This window comes from Pongo pygmaeus, chromosome 20 (assembly GCF_028885625.2).
Source record: "Pongo pygmaeus isolate AG05252 chromosome 20, NHGRI_mPonPyg2-v2.0_pri, whole genome shotgun sequence".
In the NCBI taxonomy this organism is placed as follows: Eukaryota; Metazoa; Chordata; class Mammalia; order Primates; family Hominidae; genus Pongo; species Pongo pygmaeus.
In genome coordinates this window covers 44,885,325-44,898,096 of record NC_072393.2, presented here as the reverse complement: position 1 = coordinate 44,898,096, position 12,772 = coordinate 44,885,325, and the positions used below count along the sequence as shown (strand labels likewise).

The 12,772-nt window shown below is 45.8% G+C and overlaps 1 protein-coding gene across 14 annotated transcripts in view; it reads right to left on the bottom strand.

Annotated features, from left to right (window-relative positions):
* Positions 1 to 12,772, bottom strand: part of SAMD4B (sterile alpha motif domain containing 4B) — a 42,380-nt gene that overhangs the window by 25,132 nt on the left and 4,476 nt on the right. For 2 of the 14 annotated variants that reach the window (XM_054462668.2, XM_063657693.1), the window contains exons 2-5: positions 11,277 to 11,378; positions 7,306 to 7,863; positions 5,622 to 5,682; positions 2,591 to 2,991 (exon numbers count right to left, since the gene is read on the bottom strand). In XM_054462668.2, the coding sequence (XP_054318643.1) occupies positions 2,591 to 2,786 (196 nt within the window). In that variant the 5' untranslated portion in view covers positions 2,787 to 2,991; positions 5,622 to 5,682; positions 7,306 to 7,863; positions 11,277 to 11,378. The remainder of the gene's footprint in view (positions 1 to 2,590; positions 2,992 to 5,621; positions 5,683 to 7,305; positions 7,864 to 11,276; positions 11,379 to 12,772) is intronic. The other 12 variants (XM_054462665.2, XM_054462672.2, XM_054462671.2 and 9 more) reach the window with 7 other exon arrangements.

Here is a 12,772-nt window from a genome sequence, read left to right as displayed (position 1 = left end):
GTCATTTAATATCTCCAGACCTACAGTCTCCTCTGTAAAATGGGGGAGTAACAGGGGAGTACAGAGTTGTTGTGAGGTGTAAATAAATACTTAACGAGATACAGATGTATGTGCTGAATATGGAATGATCTTCAAATCATATTGGTAAGTGAAAAAACCAATATGCATGTTTGGCCATATGTATTAAGACAAAACAATGACAAAGTTCAAAGGAGAATATGTATGCATTCATATATGCAGGGAATTTATCTCATAAAACATAAGGAAATGAGAACGTGAAGTCTGGAAGAAAAACCTCACTTTCACCTTTTGTACTATCTGATTTTACTACAAGATCTGAAAACAAAAGCAAAAACTAAAAATACTCAACTTACTAAGTACTACTGTTAATTGTGATATATAGCTAAGAGTGGCACCCAGTGGTAATCCAACTGCCTGCTCAGCATGGGGCAGTGGGGATGTGTGACGAAGCTGTGTAAGACACTGGCCTGCCCCACAGGAGCCCCCACTCTAAAGGCAGAGTCATAACACAAACAGAACTCCTGCCTTTAGTGTTAGAGCGGTGGGGAGTGTGGCAGGGGTGAGAAATGGCTGAGCTCCGAGCCTGCTGCAGCTGAGTTGGGTTCTTATTGCTCTTTGTCTAGAACTAAGAACTTAACTGCCAGACTAGGAATTAAGCTGATGTGACCCCTGGCCTGAGTAACCGCCTCCCCCTACAATCATGCTGCTTCTGTGACTTCCACATAAAAACTCAGTAAAATAAGGGTGACTGTTGCTAAGGCAGGTGGGCCTGGGGAGATGAGGGAGGCCAGGCAGCTGTGTGGCTCCCCAAATCCCAATCCTAGCAGCCCATGCTTGTTTCCTCACCTGTAAAATGGGGCTAATGACAGGACCTACCTCATGGGGTTGTTGTGAGGACTAAATGAGTTATTGACATTAACAACTGACAGTTATTAAGTGTTTACTACATGTCAGGCATGCAGGAAGCTACACGTGTTAATTCACTGAATCCTCACAACTACCCTAGAAGGTAGATATAATTATCATCTTTTTTCTTTCCTTTTCTTTTTTTTTTACTGAGGTTACATACTTCTCAGGATATCATCTTGAACTTAAGATGAGGAAACTGGCTGGGTGCGGTGGCTCATGCCTGTAATCCCAGCACTTTGGGAGGCTGAGGTGGGCAGATCATGAGGTCAGGAGTTTGAGACCAGCCTCACCAACATGGTGAAACCCCGTCTCTACTAAAAATACAAAAATTAGCCAGGCGTGGTGGTGCGCAGGAAACTGAGGCACAGAGAGGTTAAATTACTTGGTTATATGGCAAGTAACAGAACTGGGATTCAAACTTAGACAGTCTGACTTGAGAGCCACGTAAGAACACTGCTTTTTTGTTTGTTTGTTTGAGACAGAGTTTCGCTCTCGTAGCCCAGGCTGGAGTGCAATGGCACGATCTTGGCTCACTGCAACCTCCGCCTCTCGGGTTCAAGCGATTCTCTTGCCTCAGCCTCCCGAGTAGCTGAGATTACAGGCGCCTGCCACCATGCCCAGCTAATTTTTGTACTTTTAATAGAGACAGGGTTTTGCCACGTTAGCCAGGCTGGTCTCGAACTCCCGACCTCAGGTGATCTGCCTGCCTCAGCCTCCTAAAGTGCTGGGATTACAGGCGTGAGCCACTGCATCTGGCCAAGAACACTGCTTTTAAAGTTAATAAACAAGTAAAGACAGTACTTGCCTTGCTGTAAGGGCTCAATATGAACTATTATTCTGAAGAAGAAGGTGCAAAGAGTTAGGGTGACTAATTTGGACAAACTGCATGGAGCCCCTTGATGCCCTTCCCAGCTAGCTTTCGGGTATCCACTACCCTCCCTCTTCTTTGGCCTCCATCTCTCCCATCTGTCACTGGGGCCAACAGCTCCCCATCCAGCCCTGTGGAGGCCCAGACAGCCAGAGTAGCTTCAGCAGTAGCCCCTGATTCTAGCCTGACTCCTGTCTACAACTGGGGCCTAAGGGACAGGTCTTAGAGAAGCCTGGCTCACCCATCCCAATGCCAATCTCAGAGGACACAGAGTGCCTCTCTAATAAGTACTTAGGGAACTGACAGGATGAACTGTATCTAAATTCAAAACTCTATGGAAGCTGCTTATGCTTTAAGTCCAACCTACCTTTGAGGGTAAAGAATAGTATAGGATGACACGAATTTTGGAAGAGTTCTCAAATTCCCTCCTAGCCCTGATATCCTGAAGCTTAAGAAATTCATTACTGCTCACCTTCTATACCCCTTTCATAATGACTTTCGTCTGTTCCTTTCAGCAGCCCACATAAGCCACTTTACATGATCTTCCTGTTATGGGGAGTTTCCAGTTTGCATTGCCTTCTCCCATAAGTCCACTATGCCATGCCTGAGGATTTATGGCAACACAGTCCCAGAAGACCCATGATGACAACTTAGGAGGTAAGGAACTCCCCACCCACCAAGCCTAGAACCCACGTTTTTCAGCCCCATTGTTGGGTTGACCTTCTTAGCCATGTGACATCTGTTCCAGGTCTCCCTCCTGCTGTGCTCCCATCTCTAAGGGTGGAGACTCACCAGCACTGTTGGCCTCCGACTCCAGCAGATGGATGTCATTGCAGTCTGCCAGTGAGTGCTCCAGGCAGAGTTGCAGGAAGCGGGCCTGGGTACGGGTGACCCGTTTCAGAAGTGACAGCAGGGCCACTGTCTGCTCACACTCATTCCAGCCCTTGAACCAGCCAGCGAGGATGCCCACCTGGTCTCGGAACATCATGGTGCCGGGCCTGGGGCCAGGGTGGGGGGACGGCGGTGGCGAGGGCCAGCGCCGTCACATGGTCCCGGCTCTGGCCTCCTGTTACCTTTCCCCTGAGGGCCAGGGCTTAAGGACGTTTCTGGGCGTGGTGGCAACGGTTGTTGGGGGAGGAGGAAGCCTGCTCACATGGGGGGAGGTCTTGGTCCAGCCACGCCTCTCCAGTTTCCTGAAAAAGGAAGCAAAGGGGTCAAACAGAAAGAAGGGGCTGAAACTTGCCTGGTGAGTGTGGGTTGAGGGGGCATGAAGGCCTCATGCCTTTCTCTTTCAGGGTACTTGCTCTGCTGAGCTCCTGGAAGAAAGATGAAGCCAACACCAGATATTAAAGCTACTTTCACCCAAATCTTCAGATCCGGAGAAAAGGCATGACTGGGACTTAGATGCCTATCCCAGAGACCAAGGAGATGTTGGCCCTCACACCTGGCTGTCATAGTGTCAAAGGAAGCGGATTTAACACATAAAATATATTGGAAAGATTTTTCAGAAGTGGGAAATAGTAGGCTGCAAATTATGAGAAAAGATATGAAGTGATGGCGATCTGGCCCAAGGTGACATGACTAAGCACAGCACATCTCTGACCTTGCTGGTTTCTGGCCACCTTCTCTGAGAGCTGGACAGTGTGACTGCTAACCTACTGATAGGACTCCAAGGGCTCTTTAAATTACTTCAAGCTAGACCCACAATGCTGGGTAGAGGATGGATGGTGGGGTAGTGACCCTGGTGGAGATCTCAGGTATGCAGCCAGCCATCTGATTAGTAACTGGCTGGGTATCTATCAGGTGTGGGCATGGACAAAGGGCTTTTCAAAGATCACCAACAGGCTGAGGGAATCTCACCCTCTCTAACCCAGCTCCCTGACTCTGGAAAAGGCACAGCTCTGATTTACCAGATTTTACCCATCTCTATTCTGAGGTGAATCACTCCCTGCCCTCTTAATTCCCCTGAAGGCTGCTCCAAACCTAAACTCTCTGGTTGGGAAGTCCCCCTGCCTTCCAGAGATGCCAGCTTGTCTCAGGCTCCTCCTGGGGGGAAAGAAAATGCCAATCTGAGGGGAAGAGGACAGATCAAAAGTCAAAAACTCACAAGCTACAAAGTGTCCAAATTCCCCTCTTAGGCAGGAACTAAAGAAAAGTTATTTCAACTGGGCAAACAACAGACCTATTTTTCAGTTGGTTGGTTTCTGGACACCACTCCGAAGGCTTTTTCTAAGTGTCTCGAGCTCCAGATCTCCACTCAACATTTCTTCCATCTGTCTGTCTTGCAACCAGTGCCCTTGGCTCTATCCTCAAACCACATTCAGCTCCATCCCCCTCTGGCTGCCAAAGGCTAAGGTTCCCTGGACTGAGAACTTCATACAAAGACCCATTGAACCTACTGGGCTCAGGTCTAAGGGAGCTACTCACATCTCTCTGAACTTCCGTGCGCTTGCTGAGGAGGGCTGTGGGGTGCATTAGGCAATAGCTGTGACTTGCCTCACAGATCCCCTGTGGGACCCCTAAACAGATTGAACTGGCCTGGTTGCCAATCCCTTTGGATGTAAGAAGCAGGAAAGGTATGAGGGAAAATGAAACCTTGCTCCAAGTTAAACAAGCGTCCAGCAATTTTTTTAAAAGGGGAAATCAGATGTCACCTCCCCGGCCTAAAATTCTCCAATGACCTCCCATTGCACTTAAATAAAATCTAAACAAGGTCAGGCATGGTGGCTCTCACTTGTAATCCCAGCACTTTGGGAGGCTAAGGCGGGTGGATCACTTGAGGTAAGGAGTTCAAGATCAGACTGGCCAAAGTGGCGAAATCCCGTCTCTACTAAAAATACAAAAATTAGCCAGGCGTGCTAGTGCACACCTGTAATCCCAGCGACTTGGGGGGCTGAGGGACGAGAATCGCTTGAAGCTGGGAGGCGGAGGTTGCAGTGAGCTGAGATCGTGCCACTGCACTCCAGCCTGGGTGACAGGGCAACTCTGTCTCAGAAAAAAAGAAAAAAAAAAAAAATCTAAACAAATTCCAAACATCTTATCTTCACCTACAGAGCCCTATAGGACTCCTGTGGCCACTCCAACCTCATCTTGTACCAAATTATCTCTTATTCAGTGGAACTGTCTTCCCCTAGAAGCTGGCTCCTGTCATTCAGGTCTCAGCTCACTGTCATTTCTTCAGAGAGAGCTTCCCTGACCATCCAATCTCAGGAGTTACTCCTCCAATTATATTAACACTATTTCATTCCTATACAATTTAGCACTCTCAGGTATCACCTTATTTATGTTTCTCTCTACTGACCAAAATGCAAGCCATACAGTCAGCCAGTGCCTACAACAGTGCCTGGCACGCAGAAGGTGCTCAATGTATATTTATTGAATAAATAAATAGCTATAGAAGGTGAATGTGGAAGCCACACTTGGGATTTCTATAGCCCTGGGGGGAAAGAAGATAGAAGGAACAGCTCATAGGATGGTAAAGGGATTTGAAAACCTTGTTTTAAGAAAAAAAAACTGAAGGCGCTGAGATTTCCTCTGGGGAAGAGAAGACTCAAGGGGAATGGCATAACTGACTTTGAATATCTGAAGAGGTAGCACACAGAAAAGAAATTATATTTGTTCTTTTACTCTAGAGGAGAAAAGCAGGGTAGATGACTCTAAGGGAGTGACAACATGGGATATAGGAAATGCTGAAAGTCAAGAAAATTCAGTTCTAGTCCTGCCCAAGCCACTGATTCACTTTGATCACGGAGCTAGTCTGTTCTCTTCTCTAGAATGTAGGATAAGGAGCTGGACTGGGTGAGACATGACAAATAGGTTTTACCTCACAGGCTAACTCCAATCGATTGGTAGTGGCTGCCTGGAGCACTGCGATGAGAAGAATCCTGAAGAAATGAATGGGAATATCCATTAATGGGGAATGATTAATAAACTGGGGCAGATCCCACATTGTACAATATAACATATCTATTAAAAACATGCCTAATCTGGCCAGGCGTGGTGGCTCACTCCTGTAATTCTAGCACTTTGGGAGGCTGAGCAGGCAGATCACTTGAGGTCAGGAGTTCGAGAGCAGCCTGGCCAACACAGCGAAACTCCATCTCTACTAAAAATACAAAAATTAGCCGGGTGTGGTGGCCGGCGCCTGTAGTCCCAGCTACTCGGGAAGCTGAGGCAGGAGAAACGCTTGAACCCGGGAGGTGGAGGCTGCAGTGAGCCGAGATTATGCCACTGCACTCCAGCCTGGGTGACAGAGCGGGATTCCATCTCAAAAAGAAAACAAGAAAACAAAAAAACAAAGCTATATACAATGTTTGATCTGTAACTACTTGGAGGGGTGTCCATAAGCTACATAGTAATATGTACAATATAATGTCGTTTTTTAAATTAAAAAAAAGCCACATACAAAACCCCTTATATATCTTATATATGAATATTTATGTCTATATGTGTATAAATGTATAGAAGAATACACTCTCGGCTGCTAACACTATCTTGGAGAAACGGGGATTATTAACACTATCTTTATATAACTTTGTACTACTTCACTAGTTGCAAGTGAATACATATTACTTTTGTAATTTTTAAAAAAGAATTTAATTACAAACAATTTTAAGGCAGCATACTTCCTGACTCAGTGAGAAAGAGTGCTGTGATTAATTATCAATGTTTGCCCTGGATGCAGGGTGGATGAGTGGTAGCTCACACGCCTAAAAAAAATCGGTTTTCCTTCCCAGCTCCAGCATTTTGTGGCTTTCAGTCCCAAAGAGGCAGCAGCTGCTTCAACATAAGGAAGAATTTTAAAATAACGCATCTGTCCAAGAATGGAACTGGCTGCCATGTGAGGAGGTAATAAGCTCCCTGGCTGCTGGAAGTGGTCAAGCGGAGGCTGGATGAACATCCCTTGGGAGTGGGAGGGATTCCTTCACTGGGTGGCAACTTATAAGATAGAAGGACATGTTACTATTTCAGAGGGAACATTTGTGACGGGAGGTTTGATATGCCAACAGCATTTACAGCAAAAAAATGACCAAATCCACAAACAGACCAAAGTTGTGCACACTCTTTCCCATAAATTCTTTTACTGGGTTGTTACTTTTCCTAAGCAACAGGACTGTTCACCCCCCTCCACCCACCCAATAAGCTGCTGACTAAACATTAATCCAGCTTTTCCCCCCAGGCCAAATGATAGAAGCAAAGCTTTGGGACATAATAGGGTCTCAAACATGATGCTTACAAGGCCAGGCTTTGAACAAAGCAGGCCAACTGGGACTATGGTGAGTTGGAAAGTCCACACCCGGTCTAAAGGGAGAAGTCACTATCCACCTCTTATCAACTGCTACCATGAAGGAATGTGGGTCCAGTATTGTTACGCCTTAGGTTGTTTTTTTTTTCCCCCTAAAGAGGAGCCAGATATCTGGATTTTAAAGTAAAATCCCCCTAATTTCAAATGTGGGAAATGAATCACATTGAAACAATAGTGAACAACTACACAGAAGAAGACATACCTGTGGTCCTTGGAACAGATGAGCACAAACTAGAAAAAGACCAGAAGTCTGCTAACTATCCCTCCCTTGGGCCTCTCTGGTTTATACCTTCAAGCCACCCCACTGCCCAGGGAACATGACTGGTGGAGAAGATCTAGTGATGGAGGATGATTCTGACAGTCTTCAGTAAATACTGGAGGCTTTAGTGAAACAGTTACTTTTAAGATTTCACTGTTAAAAAAAAATCATCCCTGAAGGTAGGGTTCCTATGTCTTCTGGATGAGAGAAGGATGCTTTGTGTTCGGTCTAGATGTTAACTGGAGAGGACTGGATGGCCCTCTTCCATTAAAGGGCCAGAGGCCGCCTGGTACTTTCTATCCCATGTGCTTGGCTGGAGTGAGAGAGGGAGACCTGGGTGAGGCATCTCACTGTGGCAGCATCTTACTGTATCGATTTCCATCTTCTAGTATCAACACCCTGGGTTCCCCTTGGAGAAGGAACTGTCTTTCTTGGCTCCAGAAGTGGACATGGGGTAAAGCCTGGCCAAGGATAGTCCTCTCTGGATTTTTGCTGGAACTACTAAGGAAAATAAGTTCTTGGTTAGGGTTGCTCAGATTATACATCGTCTCATGATGTCACCAGTTGCCACCTCTTCTATTTCACGGTGGAAGCCTGCTTCAGAATGAAACTAACACAGATGACAGCAGAGTCAAGAGATGGGGGAGGGGGAAATGGAGATCTGTTCACATGATTTAAAACCTAGATGCAGCTAGCCTGAAGCCTCCCCCTTGTGGCCCACTCTTTTCAGTTACATAGATGAATAAATTCCTTTTTGACTTAGGCCAGTTTGAGTTGGGTTTCAGTTAAAACTGAAAGAGCCTTGACAATTCCCATGCAAAACAGAATGCACTACTGGTCTGGTCTCTTTGTCCTCATGTGACCAAAAATGACTCCTTGCCTTTGAGGAAAGACACAAGAGGGGAGCCTCTACAACAAAAGTCTCTCCAACAGCCCAGCAGTATTGCCACCATACTTGAAGAGGTCCAAGTGATCTTCTTGGGAAGCCCCTACCACCTCTAGAGGTGGGAAATGAGGTTAACAAAATGGCTAAGACGGCTGGGTGCAGTGGCTCACACTTGTAATCCCAGCACTTTGGGAGGCCTGGGCGGGTGGATCGCTTGAGCTCAGGAGCTCGAGACCAGCCTGGGCAACATAGTGAAACCCTGTCTCTACAAAAATTACAAAAAAATTAGCTGGGTGTGGTGGCGTGCACCTGTAACCCCAGCTACTTGGGAAGCTGAGGCGGGAGAATCACTTGAGCCGGGGAGGCAGAGGTTACAGTGAGCCAAGATCGTGCCACTGCACTCTAGCCTGGGTAACAGAGTGAGATCCTGTCTCAAAAAAAAAAAAAAAAAAAAAAAAACCCAAAGGTTCCAGATCAGCAGCCTGGGCAACATGGCAAAACCGTTTCTACAAAAAATCCAAAAGTTAGCTGGGTGTGGTGGTGTGCACCTGCAGTCCCAGCTACTTTGGGAGGATCACTTGAGTTCTGGAGGTCGAGGCTTCAGTGAGCTGAGATCGGGCCACTGCACTCCCACCTGGAGAAAGACTGGGCACGGTGGCTCACGCCTGTAATCCCAGCACTTTGGGGGGCCGAGACGGGCGGATCACCTGAGGTCAGGAGTTCGAGACCAGCCTGGCCAACATGGTGAAACTCCGTCTCTACTAAAAATACAAAAAATCAGCTGGGCGTGGTGGCAGGTGCCTGTAATCCCAGCTACTCAGGAGGCTGAGGCAGGAGAATCGCTTCAACCTGGGAGGTGGAGGTTGCAGTGAGCTGAGATTGCGCCACTGCACTCCAGCCTGGGGGACAAGAGCGAGACTTTGTCTCAAAAAAAAACAAAAAACCAAAAACGCTAAGATGTTCCAGGACAAACTGCCCTCTGGGCTTCTTCTCTGGCCCCAAACAGTGAGAAAAGGCCCATATGCCCATAAACAGTGCCTCTGGAGTCCACAGCTCTCTTCATTCAGAAGCAGGATGGTGGAGTCAGTCAGACCTGGCTTAAATCCTGGCTCTCCTGTTACACTTACTTGCCGAATTGACTATGACAAGTAACTCTGTTTCTTCCTCAATGAAGCTTGTTAGAAGAATTAAATGAAACAATGTATTTAAAAATACCTAGCATGATGCTTTTTTCCTCCTCTATACTTCATTTCAATAGCAAGCATGATGCTTAGCGTGTCTTCATATATCATACATTGTCAGGCCCTTTGCCAACAGCTTTCCATAGATAAGCACATTTGATTCCCAAAACTCTATTTAAAAAATATATTACATACGTATAAAAATATATTATCATTTTACAGATGGAGAAACTGAGGCACAGAGAAGTTAAGTCACTTTGCCCAACACTGCACACTAAGCTGAGATTTTCAAGGCCAGGCAGTCTGGCTTCATAGCTCTTGCTTGCTCTTAACAATGCAACAAAGCTGGGCATGGTGGCTCACACCTGTAATCCCAGCACTTCGGGAGACTGAAGTGGGCAGATCGCTTGAGCCCAGGAGTTTGAGACCAGCCTGGGCAACAAGGTGAAAGTTGGGCCTAAGGGCCCTTTAATACCAACATCTCTGGATAAATAAGGGGATCCTATCTGCCTTCTTACCCATTCCTAGTTCTTTTTACAGCACGACCTAGGCCTTTGAGAACTTACACTTCATGAACAAGGTAACAGGCTAGTTACCTAGCGTTAACTCACTTTCATAACCTGAGAAGAGACTGTCAGAAGCCAAGGGAGCACAACTTCTAAGAATCAACCATTATTTCCAGAAACTCCTGAAATACGTACACAAAATATGTATACCACTGCATTAGCAGAGAAAGAGCTTTTTGTATGAATGGTGCTGGGGAAGGGAGGCAGAGGAGAGGAGAAGCCAGGCAGGGCCTCCTGGAAGATAAGCACAGTATGGGGAGCTCTGGGAAACTCTGGAATAGAGAGGAAGCTAGCGTTCTTCCTCCCACTCCTAAATGTCTTGACACCCCTTCCCCTCAAAAAGTTTATCCTCCGCTTCCTTTCCCTTCCTTACACTTGTTTTCTCTCACTTAGGAATGTAAACAACTCCTGTAGATTCAATTATCACCTCTCTGTGGACAACTGAGACATTTTTTGAGTCATCTTTGACTTCTTTCATTTCCCAAAGGCCCAGTCATTAGGTCTTGATTTCTTTTTTCTTAATGTCAGCTACACATACCTTCCTTATCTTTCCCCAAACCTAAGTGGCTCTAGAACCAGACTGCCGGGTTGGAAATATAAGCCTGCCACTTACTACCTGTGTAATTTTGGGCAAGTGATTTCACCTTGCTGTGCCTGTTTTGTCATCTGTAATGTGGGTGTAATAATAGTACCTACTGAGAAAGAAGACAGAAAATAATAATAGTGCCTACTCTCATAGAGTTGCGAGGCATAAATGACTTGGCTATTATCATTATTCTAGATTCCTCTCTTTCTCTAATCCCATCATCAAGTCCTGTTTTCTGTACACCCAAAATATATCTGCTTCTCTACATCTTCACTACCACCACCACATTCATGTCACCATTTCTCATCTGGACAAATGGATTGTCTCCTAACTTTCCTTCCTGATTCTGTCCTGACCCTCTGTTTTCCTCCCAGAAACCAAAGTGAGCTTTCTAAAAAAATTAATCAGATCATGTCGCTGTCTTGCTTTTAAAAACTCCCTTTTAATAGTTTACCAGTCCCCTAAAATGAAAATAGAAACTCCTTACCGTGGCCCTTAGGCCGCAAGTAATCTGGCTTCTGTCAGCCTTTCCAACCCCTCACCCCTCTCCCTCACTTAGGCTTTAGCCACACTGGTCCTTGCTATTCCCTGAACATATCGCAGGGCTCTTGCACCTGCTGACCTCTCTGCCTGAAATGCTCTTCCCCAGACCGTCACAAGGTTGGTTCCTTCTCATCAATCAGATCTGGGCTCACCTGTGCCCCATTCTGCCTCATCTGCCCAGTAGGAAGGAGTCTATGATATCATCATCAAGAGATGTTTCTTCAAAGGCTGCAGCTCTTCCAAAAACACCTAGACTGTAAGATCCATGAGAGAAGGGAAGACTGTAGCTATATTATTCATTGCTACATCTCCAATTCCTAGCATAGCACCTGGTACATAGCAGGCCCTCAATAAATATCTGTGATGAATTTCCCCACCTTGCAGAGGTCCTTTTTCTGCATGTAACAATGCTTAGATTAGAATGTTCCACTCCCAGATCTTCCCACAACTGGTGCCTTCTCATCTTTCTGGTTATCAGGCTCAACTGTCACCTCCCAAAAGAGGCCTCTTCTGATCCCCCTGTCTACTACAGTGGCCACTCCCACCCTCTCCTTCACACTGTTTTATTTCCTTCACAGCATAAATCACTCTCTGATTTTTTTGTGTTTCCTCCCCCCATCAGAATATAAATTCCATGTATTTCAGGACCTTGAATGTTTTATTCACTGCTCTGTCTCCAGTACCTAGAATAGTGCCTCCACACATTAATGAATGAGTGCAGGCTGGAGATATTTGAGACTTGCATACTCCATACACTGCTGTTCCGTAACTTGCCCTGAACCCGCTTCTATTCAACAAGTTTACACTAAAACAAACAAACAAAACAAAACTCCACTCACAGCAACCCTACTTAACTCTCTTCCAAAGTTCTGTGTCTTGGAAACCTTAAACTGTGGTGAGGGTATTGCCATTACTCCTGGATTCTGCTCCCTTGAGGCCACCATCAAGCCAGGCTGATCACCTCATATCACCCGTGATATCCCAAAGCAAAGTGTGGTTGAGTCAGACCAGCCATAAGCTCTCTCTAGACCCAAACAATCACAGAGCAGAGAATGACTGGGGCTGGGGGACAGTGGGGAGGGAGATTGCCATCAATGCTCAGAAAGTTCATGGGATGGAATCACAGGCCTATTTGGCTCAGCAAGCCAGAGACTGAGTTGCAGGGTACAGAACCCAAAATATGTTTCTAAGGATCTTCTGGCATAATCTCACATCTATTCAAGGAAGAAACTATTTTCAAACTGGGACTCTCAAGAAAGAGTTCTCTTTCCACTAAGGCTTTCCAAGGAGGTAGGGTTAAAACCTGGGGCTGCTGAGGACCATCTTTGTCACCCAAAGCAGAAGCTTGTTGAGGATGAAGCTAACTCAGTGAAGAAATGGGAGGAGATGACTGAGAAAATTATTTGAACACCTGGATGCAGCTAGGTCTGAAGCCAACCTAGCTCTGGACTTTCCAGTAACAAAAGCCAATTAATCCCCTGCTTTTTTCATTAAACCACTTTGAGCTAAGGTTCTATCACTTTATGTTTTTAGAGTTCTGGCTGATATGAGCTTTTTTTTTTTTTCTTTTTTCTTTTATTCTTTTTCTAACATTGCAATTATGGGCAAGGCATTGTTCTAAGTACTTTACATGTATTAACTTATTTAA